General features: G+C 39.9%; 1 protein-coding gene across 1 annotated transcript in view; it reads right to left on the bottom strand.

Moving 5' to 3' along the window:
* LOC135214859 (period circadian protein-like) overlaps positions 1-27,213 on the bottom strand; it is a 178,037-nt gene that overhangs the window by 105,124 nt on the left and 45,700 nt on the right. Inside the window, 7 exon segments of the mRNA XM_064249279.1 lie at positions 3,188-3,252; positions 3,254-3,387; positions 3,706-3,791; positions 6,162-6,308; positions 8,996-9,180; positions 16,878-16,952; positions 20,337-20,442. Coding sequence (XP_064105349.1) covers positions 3,188-3,252; positions 3,254-3,387; positions 3,706-3,791; positions 6,162-6,308; positions 8,996-9,180; positions 16,878-16,952; positions 20,337-20,442 — 798 coding nt within the window.

Below are 27,213 nucleotides of genomic sequence, written 5' to 3'. Positions count from 1 at the left end.
GTAAAATATATGGAAATTCCAAATTGATCATACACAACTAGTGATAAATGCTATCTAACCTTAGCTTCAATATAAAATCTGGAAAATTACAATTTCTTTGTAACACAATATCTTGCACCATTCTTTTCCATTTTCTAAGTACAGTAGTTAACAACAAGTTGTCAAACCAATAATTGCAAGCTTTATGATTTTTCTCAAATATACTAAGAGCTCTTCACACACGATTCATTCATACGTTAAAATTATTCAATACTATAAAAATTAAGGGAAAAAAGCCAAAAAAGGGAAGCAAGGAAACAAAATAAAACATCTCTTCAATTTAATAAAGTTGCTGTGGTAGTGTTTAACACTCGCCCCAGTTTTATACCGACACCTTTTATTTAGGTGAGCGAGTCAGAGACTTCTGACATGTCCAATTTAGCAGTTCTCTGGTATTATAGCAATATTTTACTAGAAATAGTGCTAAAGAGGACATATTTCACTGGGCGACACGGCTTCCTCGCCCAGAAATAGATTTTTCCTACGTCAAAATCCCTTTTCAAGAACCTTGGAATGATGATAAACATTGTCACTTTCAAGATGTCAAGAAAAACTCCTATAATCCTTAAGCCTGGTACATTCAACCTCACATAATCGAAAAATGGCACCAGACACCAGGGAGTCACATATTATCAGTTTTTGGCAGTGATATAGATGCAGAGATCAGCCACTTATTATCCAGACATATCACTATAATCCCAAGTAAAATCCCATGGGAGAAGCACTTTTTATCTAATTCTTTTTTCTACAAAAGCAGTTTCTTATTCTATAAATACTCTTAGACCCAGAATATTTGTTTGTTTGTATGGTGTTTTTACGTTGCATAGAACCAGTGGTTATTCAGCAACGGTAGACCCAGAATGGTTTCCAGTGAATTGTTTAGTATCATTATGTACTCTACTCTAAACCTTCTCTTCTTTCAGCGACCCCTGTTGCATATTATAAAATCTACTTCAATGTCTTTGCTGCCAATTTAACAAGACCACATCAACACTAAATCTGCATCTATCTAATTCATTCTTGATCATTTCAATTGGCTTTACATATTCATAGGAAATGCAACTGCTATGTTATAACTCCCACCGTGTTGGGGTGTGGACTCTGTCAAATTTTCTTAGTCAACAAAAGCTATCAAAAGGGAATTTTTAAATTCCATGTACATACATATTATTGCACAACGTCTTAATATAAATATCTGATCTGTGCAACTCGTAACTTTTCTAAAACCAACTTCTTTGTCTGTATGCATTTTATCAATCTCTTTCTCCAGCCTACTGAGACTACCCATACATAATATTACAATTATTTTTTTCTTTGTTTTTGCCTATCATAGTCATCCTATTTGACTGGGTGGTTTTCATAGTGTCGGTTCTGGGTTGCATCCTACCTCCTTAGGAGTCCATCACTCTCCATACTATGTGGGCTTTTATATGAGCAAACTCTTCTGCATGAGTCCTGGAACTACTTCAGCATCTACGTAGTTTTTCCAGGTTCCTTTTCAGGGATCTTGGGATCATGCTTAGTGTTCCTATGATTGTGGGTACAATTTCCACCACCATATCCCATTTCCTTCTTATTTCTATTTTCAGGTCATGATACTTATCATTTTTTTCTCTTTCTTTCTCATCTACTGTGGTGTCCCATGGTATTACCATATTAATGAGTGATACTTTCTTCCTGATTTTGTAAATCAATGTTACGTCTGGTCTATTGGCATGTATCTTCCTATCTGTTTTGATACCATAGTCCCAGAGGATCTCTGCCTAACTGTTTTCTATCACTCCCTTCGCTTGGTGCTCGTACCACTTATTACTGCAAGCTAGCTGGTGTTTCTTGCATATGCTCCAGCGAAGGGCTTTTGCTACCGAATCATGACTTTTTGTACTGGTTCCGTGCAAGTACCAGACATTCTCTTGCTATGAGATTTATAGTCTTATTTTTCATATTGCACTTCCTGCATATGTGTGACATGTTATTTCCATCTATCGTTCTTTGAACATACTGTATCTGGTTCTTAAGGCCTGATCTTTGCCACTGTTATCATTCCTTATGTTTCCTTCTTGAGTTCTCCCGTCTGTAGCCATTGCCATGTTTCATCGCTGGCTATTTCTTTAGTCTGTCTCATGAACTGTCCTCCATTCTGTTTGTCATTCTCCTGTCTCTGTATATTTCTGGGTCTTCATCTACTTTTATCAGTCCTTCTCCCCATGCACTCTTGAGCCACTCGTCTTCACTGGTCTTCATATATTGCCCCAGTGCTCTGCTCTCGATGTTGATGCAGTCCTCTGTGCTTAGTAATCCTCTTCCTCCTTCCTTTTGCATAATGTTTAGTCTGTCTATATTTGATCTCAGGTATAGTGCTTTGTGTATTGTCATGCATTCTATTAGCCATGCTGTGTGATGTTCAACTTCAAAAAACTTTGCTGTCTAAAACCTAGATAATCTTTAAAATTTTTTGCTGGATGCTCTCAATTCAGCTTTAGTGTGACAATGAAAAGTTGTGATCACTGCTGACATCTGCTCCTCTGTAGTTCCCAATACTTTTTAGCGTTTTTTTTCTCTCTCTCTCCATTAATGGCTACATGATCTATTTGGTTTCTTTGATTGCCATCTGTAGAAGTCAGTGAGCATTCATGGGCAGCATTTCATTGAAAAAGAGTACCTCCAATCACCGCATACTGTATTTGCATAAATAATTATGATAATTCTAATCATGAAACTAAATAAGCACCAACAATATGGCTAAAAGTAAAACAAATATTCAGAAATGGATCAGATTATAAAAATTTAATATTCATGTTTTGGTAGAATAGATGTATTCATGATTTAAGTATTTTGACAAATTCCTTATCTACATGTAGGACATACTATATCATTTTAGTTTCTCTTTGAAAGCTCTCATCCTGCCTCTTTTTACATTTTCAATCAGTAAAAGATTCTGGAAATGGCTTCAATGTGGCTTTTTATCCATTAAGTGTAAATTTTACAATTAACTGGATTTTACCCAGTATCAATAATAAAAAACACAACTACAATTATTGGAAAGTAAAATAAAATTCCTTAATTAAAAAAAGTGCATTAATAGCAGTAACATAGTACATAAAGTATTAGATTTTAATTACTTGTAACTTAATACAACTTTGCTCACCTTTTATTGTTTCTGCTCCAAAAGTTGGGTTCATTCCGTGAATAATTTTGGAGGATAAGTTTATCGTCACGTGGATATACAAAATCTATAAAAGATTGACCTATTAGCATATCTTTTGGGAATCCTAAGACTTCTGTAATAGATGGAGACACATGAAGTACCGTTCCATCCTGAATACTAATAGCTGCAGTGAAACCCACCTAAAAAAAAAGTAAAACATAAGCAGTTGGACAACATTCAATTAATTGCACTTATTATCTAGTTGCATCATACTGAAATAATCAAAAGATTATGTCTTTGTACTATTCATCTTATATTGTATCAAAACATCATATTTGCAGCACATAGACATCATATCACAAGATGTTTTCTGTATGCTTCTCTTAAGGAAAAAAATATATACGTATATATATAATATATATACACTGTGTATATCTATATGTATATATATATTATCCTACTATGATATTTCATCTAATCCATGCTATCTAACAAAGATAAAAGAATAAAACACTTACTGTAGTCTTAATGCTTTTCAAAAAGGCAGCAAATTCACTACTGTCTTTGGGCAATTTTCGTAGCTCTGGACTGGTTAATGGTATACCTGCAAAATAAAACTTACTTGATGACCTTTATTGACTTTTTAAAACCTAACAATTCATTGCTAAACAACACAAACATGGCTACCATGAGAACTTTACACAAAGATCCTCAATATTCAGCTTCCTGTTAAATAATAAAACTGAAGTTTTCACGGAAAATTACTTTCAAAGTACCCGAAGATCCATGAATATTTTCTGTAAAAAAAAATTTAAAATAAATCCTATTTTTAAAATAAATCCTATTTAATAAATACAAACTACAGCCTTATTCTACCATATGGAGTAAAAGACTCATTTTAAATGGTGTCAAATTCCACATCTTACATACACACACACACACACACATACACACTATTCAATATGATGCTTTGCTCTCATAGCAATTTGTTTATGTCTAATTAGAAATAAGATAGATCATCACTGTGCCACAATGGGCTGCACTTCTGAAAAAGAACATAGTGTCAAATAGTTTTGTTTCATGCTTAAGCTGCTTCTTGAGCAAGTACAGCTTCAGATAAGATAAAAACAATGTTTTCTACCAGATTTATATTCTTCTTTCCCACCATTATCCCTACATTAAGGGGTCGGTTACCTAATGCATCTTCTCCACTGCCTTCTATCAAAGGCATCATCCTCCACGAAACCTCTTCTCTCCATATCTTCCTTCACTTAATCTCGCCATCTAATTCTCTGTCTCCCTCTCGATATTCTTCCTCTAACAGGTTCCTTCCAAGCCCTCCTCACTCCCTCCCCTCATCCATACTCAACACATGCCCAATCCATTTCAATCGTGCCTCTCTTATCACCTCTGCAATCTTTACTAAGCCTGCTCTTCTTCTTATTTCATCATTTTCCAATTTTTCAAGCAGTGATATTCCCAAAATCCAACTCAGCATTCTCATCTCTGATCTCTCAAGCATTATACTTCCTTCTTTCTTCTTACAGCCCATCTTTCTAATCCATACGTTAATACTGGTCTTATCACTGTGCTATAGATCTTGAATTTTAGCTTGATTGGCATTTTCTTATCAACTACTACTCCAGCTACATATCTCCACCTCCCCAACGCAGATTTTATCCTACTGTCAACATCAGTCTCACATCCTCCCTCTTGGCTTAAAGTAGATCCTAAGTATTTAAGCTTTTCCACCTTTTTTATAATTGAGCCTCTTCTTTCTTATATTACTATTCTGCCTCTATTTTCCCTACTGCTCACCAAAACTTCTGTTTCATTCACATTCACCTTTAACCCACACCTCTCTAAAGACTCCTCCCACTCTCCAACCCTTCTCTGTAGATCTTTCTCATTTTCGACAGTAATCATCAGATTATCGGCATTCAACAACTCCCACAGCTCTTCACTCCTGATCTCTTCAGATGACCAGCACAAACAAAAATGGGCTTAATGCTGACCCCTGGTGTAATCCAACACTAACGTCAAAGTTTTCTGTTTCGCCAACTGCTGTTATTACACCAGGGGTCAGCATTAAGCCCATTTTTGTTTGTGCTGGTCATCTGAAGAGATCAGGAATGAAGAGCTGTGGGAGTTGTTGAATGCCGATAATCTGATGATTACTGGTTAAGATTATCATCTTAACCAACCAAAACAAATTTTTCTGGGACTTTCCTCTTCCTCAAACACCAAAACATCACTTCTCTTGCGATTCTATCATAAGCTTTCTCCAGGCCTATAAATGCACAATAGAGTACCTGGTTTCCCTCTAGCCTCTTTTCTGTGGCTGTTTTACTATGAATATAGCATCCACCATCCCTCTTCCTCTCATGAATCCATCCTGCTGTTTCCCGATCTTTACAATCTCTCTTGATCTCTCATCCAGTATCCTCTTTAATTAAAACTTTCAATCCATGCTCAATTAGTTTAATTCCCTAGTAGTTCCCACAATCCATGACATCTCCTTCTGCTTGTGTGTATACATATACTATATACAATTACCCTCCTCCCAGTCCCATGGCATTACTTTCTCTTCCCATATAGCTTTTAATACATCCAAATTTATACTGTATACACTCAACTACTCAAATGTTTGAACTTTTCAAGCTAGGAGTAGAGCAATGGATTGTATTTGTATGAGCATATGTATACAGAATGATAAATGGAAATGTGCACTGATCAGAGTACCAAAAAACTGCATCTTGGCTGCTTTACTAATAAATCTGAGTCGAATAGTACTAACCATTTCTCTATATAGTACATAGTTTAAAGCCATTTCTTCAGACAAATACAGTGTAATCTGCTTGAATTTTTTAAAGTATAATAATAAAAAAGACATACAAAATACTTTAAGACTTTCAGATTATCATGGAAACACTAATTTCATGGGAGAAGTAAATTCTGAGTGTCAAAATCTTACCTTGTTCAACAGAACGCTCCTTTATTTTCCGAATATAGTGAAGGGCTTGAGTATAAACAAGAGTAGGTTGTTCAAAAATAGGCTCTTCCGTCTCATTGTTGTGACACGGGAATTCTGGAGGAGCTTCTTCAGCTTCACGAATCACATCTATAACAAAATAAAGTTTATAGGTGCAGAATATTTGAATACATAAATTGTTCACGAATCACAACTATACAAAAATAAAAAATCTACAGGTGCAGAATCTATGAACACATAAGTTAGAACTTGATTTCACAGAACAGTGATTATTTTAAAAAGGGATCAAACAACTCCAAGGATAAAAGCCCATTTTTTTTTTTACATCCCAAGTTGGATCTGACTTTACTACGAAGATATTGCCACATGCGAATCTCCATCTTCATATTAGTCAGAAAACTAGATGAGCCACTACTAGCGTCCAAACCCTTAGTAGAGGTAACCAGGCACTTTAATGAATGGTGAATCCATTTCTATCAAGTTAAACCATACGTTTAATTTTTAATTAAAGTGAGTAAGGTTCATTTCAGAAATTTAGGGCAACAAATAACATTTCATGGAATTTATGCGTTTCTTATCTAGTTATAATCCCTTGTTCTATGAATAGTTGTAAAGTTTCTGCACCATGTTTCATCCTCTCTCTTTAGTTTCACTTATTGTTGCTTCTTTTTGGTGATACTGAGCGTAAGCCTGGGCCACAGAATCAATCATGAAATGTCAGAATTTACGTAGCAATGTTAATTTTGATATCCTCTTTTGTTCTGAAACTCTTGCATCTGGGTTTCTGACATATTTCAGAACTGTTGATATCAGGGTTAAAGAAGTCAGTTTTATTCACGCTATGCTACTCCAAGGACCCGTGGAATGGTTTTACATACTGTGGAAGGTTTCTCCACATCTCGTAGGCCACTGTACAAGTGTAGGTATCATGAAACACAAGTGTTTAAGACTGTGGAAGCTAACCAGTCTTTCATTTCTTACTTTTTATTTATATTTTATTTTTTTGTTAGTTATAAGAAGCCAGATTTGGGTAACTATACCTGTGGCTGCTTGCTCATCAAAATGAGAGCAGTTCATGAAGTTGGCTCCATAGCATGTTTCATATTTGTTGGTGATTACAATGCTCATCCCACTGACTGGCTAAGGTCAGTTACTGCCTTAAATAATCATTGCTGCTCTAGATTTCCCCACTATTTCTGGTGGTGAGCATTTACTAATGAACCCTCACATCAATCTGGAAACTGCCTTGGCCTTGTATTCACAGATGTTATGGAGCCCATGTCTTGTGGAGTAGTTTTGCCGTGGGTTCAGCTGATCATTGTTTGATTTAGCCTTTCAAGAAAGATATATACTTCAAATGCCAAGCTAATAGGAGTGGTATTCACTGAGTCGTATCGAGCTCAGATGAAGTGATATTTATAAAAGTTCAAATATTAATGAGTGTTTAAATGATCACCTTGAGATTATATTACTGATAGGGGAATTTCCTATAAAATCCTCAAATTTTTTATTAAAGATAAGCCATGGTTTAATACTGCACGTAAGCCTGCCTACCATGAAAAACTAGAAGGCTGTCCATGAGAGAGCTGAAAGAGCTGATACCTAATGAGGGGTATGAAGGAGATCTTGCTTTCCAGTGGTGAAGACATCAAGTGGTGGTCTTCCCTCAAGTTTTTGGAGTTGACTCAAACACGCCTCCCCTTGCAGGAGCTGATGGAACTGCTGTATACTGGCATAAAGACAGCACTTTTGGGTCAAGTCTTTCTGGGCAAACAGTGTGGTTTCAGTCATGCTTTCCAGATCCTAAGTTGCACTCTATGGTCTTTATGTTAGAGATGTCAAAACTTTGTTTCTGGACCTTGGCAGTTATGGCAGCTTAAACCCTAATGGGATGTTTCTCATCTTTAAAATAAACAATAATTTTATTTCCATATTCAGTGCCCTTTTCCATTCTATTATTATTTAGCTTTTTCGACCCTGCTCAAATTTGTGAGATGACGCAAACGTCAGTATAAAAGTATCAGCTTTATGGGATGTGAAGTTTATAGAGAATTATAAACAATATAGAAGCATCAACTGAATTAAGTGAAGATTTTCCACATCAGTAACACCAACTACAACGATAATTTCAAAAGTGAATATATATATATATAAATATATATATATATATAGTATATATATATATATATATATATATATATATATATATATATATATATATATATAACAAAACACCAAATGCTCTGCATCGAAGAAACTGCTCAAAACAACATTCCTCACTCTGTCAAACAAACTACATTACAGACACCTGGCTGATCATTCAAAACAACAATGAGAGTGAAAAGAAGTAGGAATTCAAAACGCAATACTAACGATGCCACCGGTTTCAAAAGGAAGAACATTTTTTTGACACATGAGGCAATAAACTCCATTTGACACGGGTAGGATCTCACCCACCATTAACAAGGACTTCACTCGTTCAGACAGATAAACAGATACTCAGAACCCAGCTGTCCCAACCTTATTGAAGAGTTGGCAGATGAGATCGAAAAAAACAGATGTCACTTTGTATGGAAAAAACGTTTCTGTTCCCAACTTCAAATAAAATTTCATTAAACACAGCAGGTGTGGAAAAGGATATAAAATACATTATAATGTACGCAACAATAGATCATTAAAAAGAAGGCATCATCATTCATTCAGAAAAGTAGAGAAATGTAAATTTCAGTATGAAGTCCAAGATCGTTTATCACAAAGATGAGAGAGAGAGAGAGAGAGAGAGAGAGAGAGACTTGCAGTACTACTACTAGACTTACTAGGTGGTGGTTCAGGCATCAATCTGGGTCCCTTTTCCTCCACGACAGGGACGTCCTTTTCTGTCTTTTCTTCCTCCTTCGCTTTCTCCGTTTTCTCTTTCGGGAGTGGTTTCTCTATCTTTTCTTTCGTCTTCCTCTTCTTATGGTCCTTGTGCTTAATTTCAGTGTTGGGTATTCTGTTTTCGCTGAAAAAAAAACACACAAAGTTCATTATCCTTATCATTTAAATGGAATAAAATAGGTTTTTACACTTTCGAAGTAAAAAAGGAAAAAGCACAGGCACACGCTACTTGTGTTCAGTACTTATGAGGAGCTAACGACAGAGAAATGTATTTATAATTTTACTGTAATGTTCTTCATAATATCAAGAAAATCATTTTCATGCCTGAATGAAGATGAATTTAAGCTCTGCAAAAACTACAATTTTGTTGTACTGTTTACACGGAAACCTCAGGAATTTAAACATTTGGAGAGCAAATGCAAATGGGTTTATTTGATACGCCCTGAAAGAAATACACTAAAAGGACTAGTAAGATAATGGCCGGGATATGTTCATCTCAATTAGAAATGTAGAACTACATCTAGAAGGAAGGTGAAGACGACCACAACCCCAAAACTTTGGTGAGCTTTTTTTGCTGTAGTAGATTCACATCAACCGTGCATTTGATATCTAGGCCAGTACCTTACGACGCTCCTGATTGGTTATTGATAAGCCAATCACAGGGCTGGAAACTCAGTCTCTCTCGAGAGTTCACATAGGTAGGATGCACGTTCCACCTCTCCAGAGGGGTACTTTTGAAAGAAGTATCCCTCAGTAGAGGTGGAACATAGGTCCTACCCATGTGAACTCTCTCGAGAGAGACTGAGAGTTTCCAGCCCTGTGATTGGCTTATCAACAGCCAATCAGGAAACGTCGCAAGGGACTGGCCTAGACATCAAATACACGGCTGATGTGAATCTACTATAGTTGGTCGGTTTGGATGAAATCAGTTTCCCTTGACCAGAAGCGACTCTTCATGTTTAGTACATCTTTATGGCTTAAGACCTTCTTCCAAAAAGAAAGAGGACTTTCCACTGCCAATGGAATTTGATGAGTCTGACTTACCGAAAGACAGCGGGCCTTGCTTTCACCCTATATCGTTTTCGGTTTATTGAATTGACCAGTTTAATTGTTGGAAGTTACATTATTTTCACTCCTACAAGAGACTGGAAAATCAAAGTGGCCTCATTCACGTTGCTGTGCAGAATAGTATGACAATTATCCAACTCCTATGGCATTATAATATATATATATATATATATATATATATATATATATATATATATATATTATATATATATTTATATATATATATATATATATATATATATATATATATATATATATATATAGTCACAATAACCTCTGAACTCCTCGAAATACAAGTGTATCTGGTAAAAATTACCAGTAGATTCTACATGTGTGTGTGTTTTTGGGGGAAAGTTCCTGTATGCAGATATTTAATTATATGTATGCATATATATATATGTGTGTGTGTGTGTGTGTGTGTGTGTGTGTGTGTGTGTGTGTGTGGTAATCTGGATAACGTATTGCAAGTGCTTTGACACGGCCACAGCTAACCTCTTTTTTTCAAAATCATTTTCTTTATCTTTGTATCAATAACCTGAACATTGTATTTCATTATCCAAAATTCTATTTTTCTTTTATGTGGATTTAAGCATACTTCTACACAGACAGATTTAAGGTTATATTATCGCACTGTTCAACTTATGAACACCTTTGTAAATCATTTTTCGTGGTATTTTTTTATGCTAATTGTTGACTTCTTTCATTCCAACAGCCTTCATTCGTGGTTCTTATTCAACTATTTTCAATGAAAGCAGTAAACGGCTTTGTAGGCAAGTAAGTGTTCATGTTCTGTTTTCTAACTTTCATGATTATGAAGATGTATGCTTGCTTTTTATCTGTCTTCACCCTGTTTAGTGAATGTTTTTGCTGCATTTTCTCAGGTCAGCATTCTGCACATTTAGTCCTTGAGAGTTAGTGTATTTGTATTTGCAAGAAAGACTAGTCTTCTGTTCTTTCATTATCACATGTGTATTTACACATGTTGTGTTTTACACTTTAAGTTTGCCATGTCAACATTATTTTTTAAAATATACTGTGTTGTAGTGATCCCGTAATGATAAGTCAGTCATTTTGATTAAAATATACTTCAATATGACGCGTGAACACCTCAACGGATTGCCCGAGGTAGGCTTGCACGTGACAAATCAACGTGTCTGTGAAATCTCCAAGGGTTAATTATCATGAATAGTTTAGGAGCTCAAAACCACATTTGAAATTGAAAACATAGAAACTCGACAGTAAGTATGACCATGAATAAGGCTGTAAGGGTTAATGAAAGCCTGACAGACAGGGTAATGAGTGTTTACATGAACGGTGGAGAGAGTAAGTCGTTTTTTATCAAAGGCATCTGGATGTAAATGAACTGAAGAGGGCAGGATGACAGCGCCACAAAAATGTGATTCATGGACATTAGCACTGCGCGTGCAAAAGTCCTAACAGGGAAGATTAAATGTCTATGGAAACAAAAGAGTGAACGCATGAAGGGGGTTGCTGAGCCTATTCTCCTTCACGGAAGTGAAGTGTGGGAGTTGGTGCGAATGAAAAGGATGGCTGAGCTTGTTAAGATGAGTTGTTTGTACACTGTATGTGGAGTATGAAGGAATGAAACTGCTAACATTGAGGAGGAAGTAGGAGAGGTGGTAACTGGTTAGCACGTGTGAAAAGATGGATAAGATTATCTTGAGATGATCTGCTCACATGGGGGAAAATGGAAGACGATTGTTGGTAAAATACAAAGAGAAAAAAAACAAGGCGTGATCCGACCACCAGCTTACTCTGTACGAGTGCAAGATTTTCCCCTCACGCATAAGTTGTAAACATTATATTGCTAACTTTTAAAGGTAAATTAAAGTGTGCTCAAATCTACCGTCAAATAGAGCCTTGTTTCAACAATGGAAATTAAAATAAATACTCTATATTTTTTTTTAGAAATCATTTTTCTATACTTTTTAACAGGCACATTATTTATGTTTTACATTTTCATTTAAGAAATAAATAATAAATATCCTATCCTAAAATTCCTGTATTTTTAACTCTATGCGAAACATCGTTTTTTGGCTCTTTCGTAGACCTTTCCTAACCCCCACAACAACAAAAACAAAGTAGTTTGTAGGCTTACTCCCTAAGTAAGCGAAAACTGTAATTCGGAAGCGTTTGGAGGAGAGAAGTTGAAGAAGATCTAGAATGTGCTGGTTTGATAGCGTGGATGAGGTATATACTGGTTTGGAAGAATTTCAGTATCCAGGAAATGAGCGTGTAAAAGATAAGAGATGATAAGTGCAATGTTTGCAAGTGTCTGATCGATCATCCGTTTGTTAATCTCGACTCGCCATTGAAAGTGTGAATGACGCAGTGATTATTGCCTTACTTTCTTTGGAACCAACCCTGAAAAAGGAAAGAGCTTAAAATCTAAACCATATATATCTGGGAATTTTTCCCTATGTATGGCTAATCGGGTTTGAATTCGGTTAACTTTATGGATCTTGTAACCTTACAGAGGTCTTGGTCTGTCCGTGTGTGTGTGTGTGTGTGGGCGGATGGGTGGGGGGCGGGGTGCTGGAGAGTCGATGGTAATGGAATTCATGACCCCCCAGAAAGTTAGACTAAAGATACCCTTTCCATCTGCATGGAAAAGTTGAAGAATTGCTCCGCATTAACGCTCCCGGTACTTCTGCCTTCATACACCCAAACAAACACGCATATACATACACATACACACACAAACCCACAACCCCACCCACACATTCATGTACATCCGGCTGAGTCCTAAATGTTAACGATCGATGCTGTTATCCAGGTTCTCTTGTAAGTGAAGGGTCATTTCCACAGACAAGGTGATATACTGTTCTGGCTGCACTGCAGCGTGGGAGGCTATATGCTAATATGTGAGCTGGAGTGATTTGCATAAATTAATAAGGAGGAGCCCACGCTATCATTTATCTTACTTGTATACCTGTTCTCTTGCTCATGAGGTACAAAATCAACAAACATCTTTAGTGTCAACTCGATGCTTTAAGAGCATTCTATAAATTCGCCTTGATAGGGAGAGAAAACAAGTGAAAAATGCGCAGCGAGTTTTCTGTACAGCCGCTACAGTATATGATCAAACGCAAAATGTTAATTAGCACCAACTAGTATTTCAATTCGTAAAATTCTGAAAAAAAAAAAACAATGGAAGAATAATTTTCTAACTGTGATATCACTTGTAAATGGATAACACGTGTAATGGAATTTGACAGGGCGATCGGCCAATGACAGCGACACGGAATGGCCGACTTGTTTTTGACAGGTCAAGGTCACTGGAGAGTCTGTGGGTACACGAGCGAATGAGTTAATAAGCCGCAATAATGTATATGAAACTGCATTTTTCAAAATACAAAAAAGAAAAAAAAAAGTTAAAGGAAAATAACAGGGGAGCTTTCGACCATTTGCACCATGATCCTCTTCGGCCAACTGAAAAAAAAAAGTTTTCAATTTGGTCTCGGTATAATGTTGTATGAACCGCGGCCCGCGAACTTTCAACCACGGCCCGAAGGTGGCCTGTCCTATATCGCTGCCAGCAGAACGATTACGGCTAACTTTAGCCTTAAATAAAATCAAAACTTCTGAGGCTAGAAGGCTGCAATTTGGTATGTTTGATGATTGGAGGATGCATGATCAACATACCAACTTGCAGCTTTCTAGCTTTAGTAGTTTGTAAGATCTTAGAGCGGGCGAACAGAAAAAGTGCGGACGGACAGAAAAAGCCATCACGATAGTTTTCCTCTACAGGAAACTTAAAATGAATAACGTCTCGTTCCATACGACATGAGAAATAAAATTATGTATTTGTATTCGTGGAGATAGAGACAAGACTTAACAGCAACTGTAAGGAAGTTGGCAATGCGATAAGCAAAACATGGGACATCACATAAATATGGAATTAAAAAATTCTCAAGAGCACATGGCCAGTACTGCGCGTGGGATTTGCCTCAGCAACAATAATCACAATTCTTCAAGAGTGTGATGGAACAAATTCTGAACTACAAAAAGCTGTTTTTCGAACAAATTCTAAACTACAAATAAGCGGTTTCCCGAACAAATTCTGAACTACAAAAAGCGGTTTTCGAATAAATTGTGAATGACAAAAAGCGGTTTTTTCATAAGTTGAACAGATATGAAAATCTGAGCTGCCTGGGCTCCAAGAATTGCAACGTTGACAGAAGTCGTCATTTTCATCCTCGTTTTATTTTGAGTAGCTGGTACCCATTTGGATCCAGGGTTATATTTCGAGAAATCAGAGGTAAATAGTATTATATTCCTCTCCAAAAATATGACAAAATTAAACAAAGTTGTAATTTTCCTAACATACAAATCTACGATATCATGTGAACAGGAGTAGCCTTAGACGCGCATGCGCAGATGGCTATTTAACAGGAGTAGCCTCAGGCGCGGTGAACAAGAGTATAGCCTTAGGCGCGCATGCGCATACGGCTATTCTTAACAGGAGTAGCTTCAGGCGCGCATGCTTAGACGGCTATATTTAGCCGTCTGCGCATGCGAGCCTAAGGATACTCCTACGCACAGGATATTGTAGGGTTGTATCAGAATCGGAACAACTAAACTTGATTTAAAAAAAAAAAAAAATGAATTAGATACCTACGTACGGTATGAATTAGGTATAAAATCAATTTTCTTCTAGAGAGAGACTAGAGAACATTGTCACTATAAAAACATTGTTTTCTAGTCCTTCTTTGCCGTTCAAAGGTGTCGACTCAATACCCTTCACAATTTCATCGCAATAATCACTGATGCTGAGACGGTTTTGGTTCTTTTTTGTTCGTTTTATTTTTTCACCTCGTACGAAAATAGGACAGATTCTGGTATTTCTAAAAATAATCTAAATCGTCTCGCAACTAAAGCCCTATTCAATATCGATACGATTAAAATTAGCGTTACCTCTTTCCACCAAATGAAAAGATTGTGAGCCCCACCTGATGTCCGAAGACTATTGTTAAACCCTGTTCTTTATGATATCTATCCACAATAAAAAGCGATTATTTTTGCCAGATAATCAAACTCTCTGCTGGATCTGACAGCTTTACAGATGTGCGAGTTTGAAGTAATTTGTCTGGTGAAGAGAAATTTGCGGTAAGAACAACCGTAAACTGAAGGTGTGATTTCCTAGGATCTACTTCCCCTCAAAATCACAACCAAAACGTAATAATAATAATAGAATAAAAATCGTAAGCCTTCGTTCCGTGGCATTTTCATACCTTACTCTAAAATGATCATTTACTTTCAAGTAAATCAACTAATCTTATTAGGGATGCACATGAACTACATTAGATTCACATCAACCGATCATCCGATGTCTAGGCCAGTCCCTTACGACGCTCCTGATTGGCTGTTGATAAGCCAGTCACAGGGCTGGAAACTCTCAGTCTCTCTCGAGAGTTCACATGGGTAGAATCTATGTTCCACCTCTCCTGAGGTATACATCTTTCAGGAGAGGTGAAACATACATCCTGCCTATGTGAACTTTCGAGAGAGGCTAAGAGTTTCCAGGCCTGTGATTGGCTTATCAACAGCCAATCAGGAGCGTCGTAAGGGACTGGCCTAGACATCAAATGCACGGTTGATGTGAATCTACTATAGCATATAAAGTTCCGGCCGGAACCGGAACTGGCCGGAGCTTCCAGTACTAGGAAACATATTCAGTCCAAAGATGTATGCTTGTGAGGAGGAACATTCCCGCCTGCTACCTCGTGCAGGAGAATAACTCCTTTTACTCCATCATAATCTCCCTCGATTTCAACTCACAGAGCCAACGAATAAATATATACAAATTAGTTTACTACAGTCATGCTTTGGTATATTGATTAAGAAAAGGAATACTTTTTTCCCATATATAAATGGCTGAAAATATGAAAAAGTCTTAATCTGCATAGCATTAATTAAAATTTAGTACAGGTAGGTTTCAATTTTCGTATATAATTGAAGATAAGGAACTTTTTTTCTACACCTCTACGGATCTACCATTGGTTGATGAACTAAAGAATAAATCTTAATTCTTAGCCATTATAATTTTGATTAACGACAAACTTCCAATAAAAGTACTTGAAAGATAACTTCAGTATATTACTAACCACTTCATATTGTCTCAATGAAATTATGTAAATGAAAAGTTGAAAAATATAAAGATTAGAAATATTGCAGATAGTTAGAGCTGAGAAATGCAAGCCTTATAATAACTGCCTACATGTAAAATAAAAGTCCGGTTATCGCTGGTTATTTCCTGATAGTTCCGGCCTGAACCGGAACTTGTTCCGGTGCACCTCTGATTCTTACCCCTCAGAGCAAAGACCAGCTTTAAGTAAGTTTGTTTGTATGCTGTTTTTGCGTTGCATGGAACCAGTGGTTATTCAGCAACGGGACCAACGGCTTTACGTGACTTCCGAACCACGTCGAGAGTGAACTTCTATCACCAGAAATACACATATCTCACTCCTCAATGGAATGCCCGAGAATCGAACCCGCGGCCACCGAGGCGCTCAACTTTAATTAAGATCGACTTACCCAGAGTCAAAGTGTTTACTTTGACTCTGGACTTACCTACAGGGGTTGCGACGAAAAGTTATAACACTAAATTAGTTACCTTCAAGTAAATCAGTGGTCAATCTTAATCCCTAAGAGCGAAGACCAGCTTTACGATCGACTTACCAGCTGGGGTGGTGACGCAAAAAATACAACAAAATCAATAAGTCAACTTACCTATAATCCGCATGGTCGCCAAATCCACTACTGTGACTCGAGCCGCTGTTGAGACTTTTGCTTCCGCTGTAGCTGCTGCAAAGAAAAAGATAATAATAATAATAATAATAATAATAATAATAATAATAATAATAATAATAATAATAATAATAATAATAATAATAATAATAATGAGCATTTTCCTGACACCCTTTTCCACATTCAAAGGTAACATGTGTAGCCTTTTTCATACTCGCCAGTAGCTGTTTTAGTGATACTTCTGATTATGATTCTGAATGCACTATAGTTAAATTTGGAAGCAGATCAATAACCTTTTTTCAATAAGAAATCAGAAAAGTTTAGCCATAATTCAATGCCAAAATGATCAAAACCAGAAATGGGTGATTTTCCAGAGAAAAAAAAGCACACCACAGAAAAAACGACCACATCTGGTATCTTTGCTTTCAGTTTTAAGGACAAACAGCTTCACGAACAAACGGGTCCTTTTTCTTAGGAGAAACAACCACAGCATGAACAGATTGAAAAAAGAGGGGGAAACAAGATTTGCAAAAAGTTCTTGAGATGTTTTTCGTTCATGACAGTTAACAGAGCTTTAAGCAGTCAGACTATTACACTTCTTCTCATAAGGGTTTTTGTTCATGAAAACTTTGCATCTGAATATGTTTTCGTTGAGCTTTAAGGGAATCAACAGGAGGAGCAGACAGAGATCCCAGAATAGACTTGGTATCACCTTCCCATAACCTGAATGAACAGGGAAGAAGAATAGCAAAAATATGACAATTATAATGACACAGCTGTTTACAGGAACAAGTTTTACAACACCATCCCTTTAGTCAATAACAAGAGGATATGGAGTTTAACAAGACGAATTAATCATGAATAGAAGAAATAATCCTACTGGGAAGAGCAAGAATTAAAAAGCTTGAGCTCGATCAAAGTTCTTGAAAGGTACGGGTGAGTTTCTTTGTTTAGTTGTATGGTGTTTTTACGTTGCATGGGACTATTGGTTATTCAGCAACGGGACCAACGGCTTTACATAACTTCCGAACCACGTCGAGAGTTAACTTCTATCACCAGAAATACACCTCTCACTCCTCAATGGAATGGCCGAGAATCGAACTCGCGGCCACCGAGGTGGGACGCCAACACCATACCGACCACGCCACTGTGGCGCATAAGGTACGGGTGAGGAACATAAAGGTCTACAGGAAAAGCTACGAGTAGTGCACGTACAGGCCTTCAGGAAGTGGACGTTTAGGCCTATAGGAAGAGGTCGTGGTCTGAAGTATCAAAAGGAGATAGTTCTATTAAAAAAATTCTATAAAAAAAAACATAAGCCCCTAGATGTGTTGTACTGTGAAATTCTGAGTGCATAAGAGTTCTACCAGTAACAGAGGCAATGACCCATGTGAATATAACGCAAATTATACAAATACCGAAGTCAAAACAGAGTATGATCATCACAAACCCTGGAATCACTGATGGAAGTCAGTGATTCAGGTCCAGAAATGGGAGCTGGAAACAATGACGTTATCGATAAGAGTACAATGAAAAAAAAATTATCACGAAAAGGAACAAGGAGTTAAGGGGAAGTAATTTGCATTTTTTTTTCTTTTTTTGGTGAGAAGAGGTGAACCTTTCCTCACAGAATGTGAAGAACTTCCCTGTCACGTCAAACAAGTACAGTAAGTTTGAAAGGGCCCTAATTATGTTTAGGGGGAGAAGTAAGGGCTAAGGTTATATATAGGAATGGGGAGGCAGACGACTCTACAGAATTGTGCACTTTAATAGGACAATGAAAAGTATTTAAGGTACAATAGTCATATCAAATATCAACTGTACAATTATCACAAGATATATATGTCAATGCTGAATAATTTATTTACTAAATACGTATATAAACAAGGAAGGGTCTCACTAATTATCTACCATTAAAATGGTGGAAAAAGGCCACTTGGTATAATGTATGACAAAGAAAAAAAAAAAAACCAAAAAAAAAAAAACAAATAGATCAGAAAAAAGGCATCATGGTCAATCCAGAAGGTGGATGAGTAAAAAACAAAACCACTAAATTTGGCGAACGGCATCGAAACAGAAAAAAAATTGAAGTTGGAATAAGAGTTGTACCTTACACAGCATAAAACCCTGGAAACTGGAACTACAAGTCGAGCATGTATGTGTCCAGATCGCAATATTCCAAAATAACCGCATAAAAGAGAACTTAAGCAAGGACTGTGGTTCGAGATCTGCAAAGGGTGAAGGGAGGAATCTGCGGAAATACGGTTTTCAGAAAAGAAAACAAAACACAGAAACTGGGAAGGGCAAAGGAAAAAGTACCATACAAAGTATGGTAAACTGGAGATGGGGTGCCACGGGAGGAACAATAATCACGGTAAAGGAAGCCGCTATGGCATCGCTCGCAGCCACATGAAATAAGCCGTTTTGAGGGAGCACAGCCCAGACACTGTCCAGGGAGACCATACAGTGTTCCTCATTCCTAGAAGCCATCTGACTGTCGGGAAAGTCTTAGAACCTCTCGACTTCGGGTACAGGGGCTCTGTACCCGGGGCTCTGTACCCGGGGGGGAGGGGGGCGTCAGGAATTTCCAGGTGAGGCGCGTGCCCTAGGGAAAATTTTTTAAAAAAATTCTCAAATTATATTCTTTATTCTCTTAACAAGAGTGAGGAACTCATATTCAGAAGTTTACGAAGAAATGCAAAAGTGTCGCATATAACGTTACTTTCCTACAGTCCACTACTCTTGTTAAGGCTCTTTGGGCTTACAATGTTTTGTAATTATTGACCTCCCTTCGTATCTCTCGAAACCCCTTCTCTTCCTCTTTTTCTGTTTTTCCTTTAAATCTGTGAGGGAATTTTACTCATTGATGCAAGGGGGGCGTGAAAGACAGGACCAACTCTTGGAGGGGGCGTGGTCATAAAAAGGTTTAAGAACCACTGATCTGGGACAATACAACAAAAACAAAAATAGGAAATGAACTACGTTAAAACGCTGCAAAACTGAACAAAAAGTCTGAAAAACTATACACACTCTACAGCAAGAAAAGAGTTCATAACAAACAGTAATTGAACGTATTGATTAATGACAATTTCAAATATTTCATTGACACCACACACCACACACACCAGTCTTCATGACTACAATATATCAATGGACCTACTTAAATGCTGTTTGCCAGTGGCGAGGTATACATATCGGCAATACGTCACCGTTACGCTACGCTAAATCTTTAGTTCTGTCGAAATTGTATAAAGATCAAAATCCAGCAACCTTGGATGTTTTGACATCAAGATGCCGTTAACGACAACACGCTATCAAAGCCACCAGACGAGAATAAATGCAAGGTATATATATAGTAACAACTGGTAATTCACAACACTCAGCCCATTCAATCATACAATCATACTTTCCCCCCCACTGACGAACAAATGACGCCTATACCTTTTCTGCGACTGGCCTTGTGATGAGGACTCCAGGGATCCGTACGCCGACTCCTGCTGACCTGGGTTCTTGGCGTCGTCCATCGCCTGCTCCTCCATCGTCCCCACTGGAAGGAGAAAAGACAAAAGGATTTATATTATATCGTTCCGTTGCAGTGGTTCTCAATCTTTTTTTTAATGATGGCACCCTAACTAATGTAATCATTACCATGGCATCCCTTTCTTCACCATCTCGCCATATCGCATAAATACATTACATGTGTGTGTATATATACATATATGAATATATATATAAATATATATATATAATATATAAATAATTATATATTAACGTTAAACACATTAATGTATTATTATTTATATAAGTATTAATTATATTAAGAGTAGACATACTGATACTAATCATAATAAGACTTCTGCTTACTTTTTTTTTATTTACAAATGTTCATTGAGATCTAGCCAAGACAAATTTCACGACAATCTTGCGGCACCCCTAGGCACAGTCTATAGAACCCCAGGGTGCCACGGCACCCAGTTTGAATAGTTAAAATAGTTGAAAGAGCCAGCTGTCTTTCAGTCAGTACCTTAAACTTAGGACGCCTTTTTTTAGTTTTCTGTAAAAGAAAACTATTGAGATGGTTATATGTCGATCCGTCCGCACTAGTGAAAACTATGCAGGCTAGAAGGCAGCGAATTGTTATGTTGATCATCCACCTCTAATCATCAAACATACCAAATTGCAGCCCTCTAGCCTCAGTAGTTTTTATTTTAATTAAGGTTAAAGTTAGCCATGATCGTGCGTCTGGCTCCGCAACAACACAGACCACCACGGCCGGCTAAAAGTTTCGCAGGGCGTGGCTGAGAGTTCCATACAGCATTACACGCTGTACAGAAAACTCGAAGACACTTCAGGGTAAGTTTTTAATTGTTGAAACTAGTTATCCAACTTTCTGTGGAAGGGTGTGATGTCATTTTAACTCCACAAACGCGTAAGTGGTTGATATATCCTACAGGACCTTTCCCCTTCGGCTGACTCGTCCGAACCAGAGTCTGGTCCGAACATTAATGAATACTGTTGGCAAAGGACACGAGAATAAGCATAAAAGGCGCCTGTTTTGATTTCGAAAAACTACGTATACAGCAATATTATAAGCGCATGTATATTATTTCCTCATTTTATGTAGTGAAACAACCACTGACAGCCGTCATACTTTGCTGCCTTACGTACCAATCAGAAAAGAAAAGTGAATTTAGGCCATGGGCCAAAAGCACGGACCTATGAGCTCATTCAGCGCTGAAACTGAAAGTGAAATGGTTTGAAAGATGTAACAGGAGGAAAATCTCGCAGCTGCACTTTCCATCTGTTGTCTGGAGAGAGGTCAGATAATTAAGCTAAAGTAAATATTTAACAGATATCAATTTTACATATTGCCAGAGTATAAAAAAAACATGCCACGCAATTTTGGCAGAAGAATAAATCAAGTGCTTAAATAACGAACTTTAGTAGGCAACAAGGTCAAAAGGCCAAAATCCACACTCCTGCAAAACTCAGTTGTGCAAAGTCTTCATAAAAAAGGCCAAAGAAAGTCTCAGCCCTTTTAACCAATAGTGGCATTTAGGAAAAAATGAACGCAAAGAAAAACATATAAATTAGGGAAAACGTAAAATTAAGTAGAACCTACAAACTGCCAGGACACAACACACGTGACATGGAAATCTGTTGCATAAAGGTGGGCCAAGTGGCTGCCAAGAATTCTAGATATTTTCTTCTATTTGTTCGAGAAAACGTGAGTGAGTGAGAGACGCCACGCGCCTCGCCAGCCACTTCTGGCATTTTTACTCTTTACCAAAAAGGGATCAGTCTGGTTGTTGGGTTTGCAATGACACAACGTCCTGGAGACTGGACTTTATTACAGGATACTCGGGAGCCAACTGACTCGCAACAGCGTATACAGAATTGCCAATAACGGATGCATGCTCGGCAGCGCATGGCCGAAGAACATATCGTACACTCCCCCCTCAAGAATATACTTATACATGGCAAAAATAAAAAGGGGAAAAATACAAAACATATCGTACATCCCCCCCCAAGAACATTCTATACATGACAAAAAAATAAAAGGGAAAAATGCCCTTAGATCAATGAGACAAGAGAAGAAACAAAAAATTAAAGCTAACTTCTCGATACATACACAAAAACGAAATAAAATACATAAATTCTCTGAAAAGAAATATCAATTCCTGATGCAATTGCATACAAAAGGTAATAACATCACTCTACAAAGTCTTTGAGCCACTTGGGTTACCAGCGGCTCTTCTTCTGGGCCTATCAACGACGTTAGGCTCCTGTGTGGTGCGTGTCCCCTGTTCTGTCGGGGTATGGTTTGCGGAGGACTCGTGCTGGACATGGGCGTGCCAGAGGGCGAGCGATGACTCTCAGGTGTCGTCTGTTTCTTTTTGACAGCCTGCCGCTCCCGTTAAGCTTGACGGTGTACTGACGATGGGGCTTTGTTTCTGTTACTATGCCCGTTCGATCCATTGCTTGGTAGCTTGGTTTTGTATGCATACATGGGTACCTAGTTTCGATGGGCGGCAGTCTTCTGGTAGTGCCAGGGATGCGCATCGCCTCCTGCGACCTTGCCACTTGTAACTCCCTTCGACGTATTGTCTGCCTCCAATATATGTCTACTAACAGGTGTCTCCTGGCCGTCGGTACCCCATCGCGCAGCTGGCGACCCGTTGCAAGCTGAGACGGCGACTTGTTTTAACTTTCCCTGAGAGAGTGTTTGAGATACTGAAGTATCGCCAGGGCCGTTTTGTCCGACTCAAGGGCTCCAACCCTTTAATGTATTTTCCCGGAGTAGCCTCTTCGCCGATTTGACAGCTGCTTCTGCCCTGCCGTTAGACTGGGGATACTGGGCCGACGACAGCCGGACCTTGACCCCCCATCTCTTGAAGAAGGCCTGCATCTCCTCGCTGAGGCCAAGTTCGTGCCTCCGTCAGTTGATATTTGTTCTGGGGCTCCCCAACGCGAGAAATATGATCGAAGGTGATTACTGATTTGTTAGACGTGGCACCATTGGGAAATGAGCCACCTTCTAACCAACCTGTTAGTCTATCGGCATACACCATATACACTGCCTTCTATCTGGAACATATCTGCTACGACTTGCTGGAAGGGATATTACCGCAGGCGGCGTGTGTATCATTTCTTCAGGAGGCAGTGAGGGGGCATGTTCATCGCATGAAGTACATCGGGCGCGGCAATGCTGAAGGTCCCCTTCTATTCCCGGCCAATAGACCGACTGCCTGGCCCTTCTAAGCATCGAGTCGAGGCCTTGGTGTCCTGCGTGTAGGTTAGCGGCTACCTGGCGGCGTAAATCCTCGGGTATAACCAAGCGAACACATCCTTGGTCCACTGAGTATGTCACCAGATCCTGGTTGATGGCTAGCCGGTCCCGAACGCTGAAGAAGGGGCGAAGGCAGGCGAGTTCTTGCGACTTCTGTTGGGGCCAGTCGCCCGCTGCAACCCTTGCAAGCAAGAGCTGATATACAGGGTCGTTAGATGCGGCGCTCCTTACGCAGTCTTCATCCAACACGATGATATCCGGTTCCAAGGCGGCCACGGTTGCACATGCACTGCCACTTGAATGTCGTCCTCCAAATCCACGTCGGAAGCTTCGCGGGGTGTCTCGCATGGTCGGGTACCTTGAAAGAAAATCCGCGGCAGTGTTCCTTTTTCCGGGCAGGTATTTCATGTGGAACTTGAACTGGAGTGTCTTCTCTTTCAGGTTGAATAATCTCGGGTTGATGACGTCCTTAAGGGCTCTGTCACCCAGCAGCTTGACGAGAGGACGGTGGTCCGTGATGATGGTGAGATTAGGGACACCCAAGTAGGAAACAGCCTGGCCTTCCGCAAGCACCAGGTAACTGCCAGGGCTTCTCCTTCTACGGGGGCATACCCAGCTTCAGAGGAGTGAGGTGTCGACTACCACACAGGGCAAGGCGCCAGCCGCCCTTGCAACAAAAGGGGCTGTCAGCTGACTGACAAATACAATACTGCTGAAGGACTACGAACCCGATACCTTCTTTACTCCAATCCGTCATTATCGTCGTAGGGCGTGTTTTGTCGTAATATGCCAAGCCGTCCTTGGCTAATTGACAGATGACCTCCTGTGCCTGCCGGAGTTTGTCACGTAGCTGACTATCCCAGTAAACGTTTTTTCCAGTGGGCTTTCTGAGGGAGGTCCCTAAAGGGCTCCATGATGGGCGCCGTTGCAAGGAAGGGCGCTAACTGATTCACGAACCCGAACCACGACCTAATATCCGTGATGGAAGGCTTCTCTGGCATATGGAAGTTACGAATGGCGTCTAGTCGTTCGTCTGCGGGTTTGTATGACTCCCATCCCAGGTAATAACCGACGAAAGTGACCTCTCTCTTGCAGAATTTAAACTTCTCGGGCTTGAGTGTGATACCTGCTGAGGCACACGTTGACAGGAATTCATATACATGCCAGAACGCCTCTTCAATGCTGTGATCGTATAGCAAAGTGTCGTCAACGCATTTATGCTTTCTGGTGATGTCTTGCAGGGCATCATCAAACCTTTTTGTGTAGGCGTCCGACGCCGAACAGTGGCCCATGGGTGTTCTACGATAACGGTATCGTCCCCATGGAGTGATAAAGGTCGTAAGCGGGACGGCTGTCTTCGTCCAATTCCACTTGATGGAAACCCCAGTGGGCGTCCGCCGTAGTCTTGTACGTATGAATGGGGATGCTTGAAATCATGTCGAAGGGTGCCGGTGTATGATGAGTTTTCCCGAAGACAGTGGGCGTTGAGGCGCTGGAAGTCTACTGTGCGGCGAGGTTGACCAGTCTTCTTGGCGACAACGACCATCCTTGCACACCATTGTCCAGTTGCATCCCCCACTGGGGACTGGTTCTATTCTATCACGCCCTTCCGAACGTCCTCGTCAAAGTTGAGCCTTGACCTCCTCTTCCCAATGCTTAGGGATTGTCGCGGCGTTGCAGGCATAGGCACGGCATCAGGCAACAAATGGATGTGGTGCTGCTTGCCCGTCATGACAGGTAACGGTTCCCTGGTTGTATTAAAGGTTGTTGAAGAGAAATGCCGTAATAACCACTCCTCAAGTCTCGGTATATTCTCCTCCACAGGCGGATGGGTAAGGTGGCTGGCTTCATTGTCTTAGGGGAGTTAGGGCCGCCATAGAGACGTCTTCAATTAACAAGCACATCAGCTGATGCAACGAGATGGTAGGGGTGAGGGAAGTCAGGGGGTACTATTCCCAGCTCCTTACAAGCATTCAGCGATATATAGAAGTTTCTTGGCCGTCGGCACAAAGTAAACCTCCTGCTTCGTGCGTCGCCCACCTATATCAATGAAGCATGTCGTTGATCCAAGGACATCTTCACTCGGAGATTAGCTACGTCCCTCAGACCTGCTCGCGGCTGCAACTCCAGTGAATTTATTTGCAGTCTTGAGAGAATCGTGGGTCCGGCAACGCAGATCTGTGCTCCTGTGTCTGCTACGACGAGTGTGGGTACTGAATTCCCGTTCTATGGGAAACACAAGCCTTGATCGTGGGTGGGGGGGTAGAGGTGCGTGTCTGCAACAATCGCTAAACTCGAGGCAAGCGGCGCTTTCTTCGTATTCCTGCAGCATTCTGGAAAGTGCCCTACCTTTTGGCACCCGTGGCACGTTATACCTCTTGCTGGGCACGACGCTCGACCAAAGGGATGGCGCCCCCCACAATTTCCGCAACGCTTCACATTGGAATTGCCGCGCAACACCGCGACGTCTGGCTCTACGTCATCAATGCCTGTGACGTCATCACTCGAGGCGCCAGCAGACCCCCTCTCACTGATAGCGACGCGTGGGATACTTTCGACATCTTGGCGTGCAGCTTCGAAAGTGCAGCACAGTGCCTGAAGGGCATCTACACTCTTAAATGTCTCACATGTCTGAAAAACATGCCTCTATAATACAGGGTCACTGAGGCCTACCATTATTTTCCGCAACAGCATGTACTCTATTAAACACTCCCCGCATTTGGGACACTCAAAATCACAGTCGGTGGCCTTCTGAGCACACCTCGAAAAATAGTCGCTCACTAATTCCTCGCGGCCTTGTGCGAGGGCAAAGAATTCAGACCACTGAACTGCCTGATTCGACGAACGCAACACAATATTCCCGATGGCGTCCAGAGCCGCGTCCTGGGCGAGGCATTCCATTTGGCATCTGAATACCGAGCGTCCAGTGCACGTTGCAACGCCGGTACACAGTTGAGCCTAATGTGCAGGACAATATCCTGCGGCGGGAACTTGTTAAGGTGAATCCAATACGTCATCGAACGTCTCCAGGATCTGAACGCTGCCGAAGACATTACCGCCTCACACTTCTCAGGGGCAGCAGAGACAGAAACTTTACCGGCACGTGCTCCTGAACCGGGAAGGGCATCCTGAAGGGAACGGATGGCACGCTGCTGGTCTGCAAATAAACGTCTGTGCTTTGCATGACGGCCTGTGACAAGGCCCTTTGGCATTGCCAAGGTGAGGCACGCCTCGGCGTGGCCTGGGGTGGTCGACGTATCTGGGCATGGTTGGTCCTTATCCTACTCACTGCGCCATGTTGGGTTTGCAATGACACAACGTCCTGGAGACTGGACTTTATTACAGGATACTCGGGAGCCAACTGACTCGCAAACAGCGTATACAGAATTGCCAATAACGGATGCATGCTCGGCAGCGCATGGCCGAAGAACATATCGTACACTGGTGATAGGTGGTTATGTCTTGCATTAGAAGACGAAAGATTGCAGGATGGAGAAATAATATCCCGAGTCGTAGATTGGTTTATTC

This window comes from Macrobrachium nipponense, chromosome 46 (genome assembly GCF_015104395.2).
Source record: "Macrobrachium nipponense isolate FS-2020 chromosome 46, ASM1510439v2, whole genome shotgun sequence".
NCBI lineage: Eukaryota > Metazoa > Arthropoda > Malacostraca > Decapoda > Palaemonidae > Macrobrachium > Macrobrachium nipponense.
Note: the sequence above shows the minus strand (reverse complement) of the source record. Positions and strands in the feature narration are given on the sequence as shown.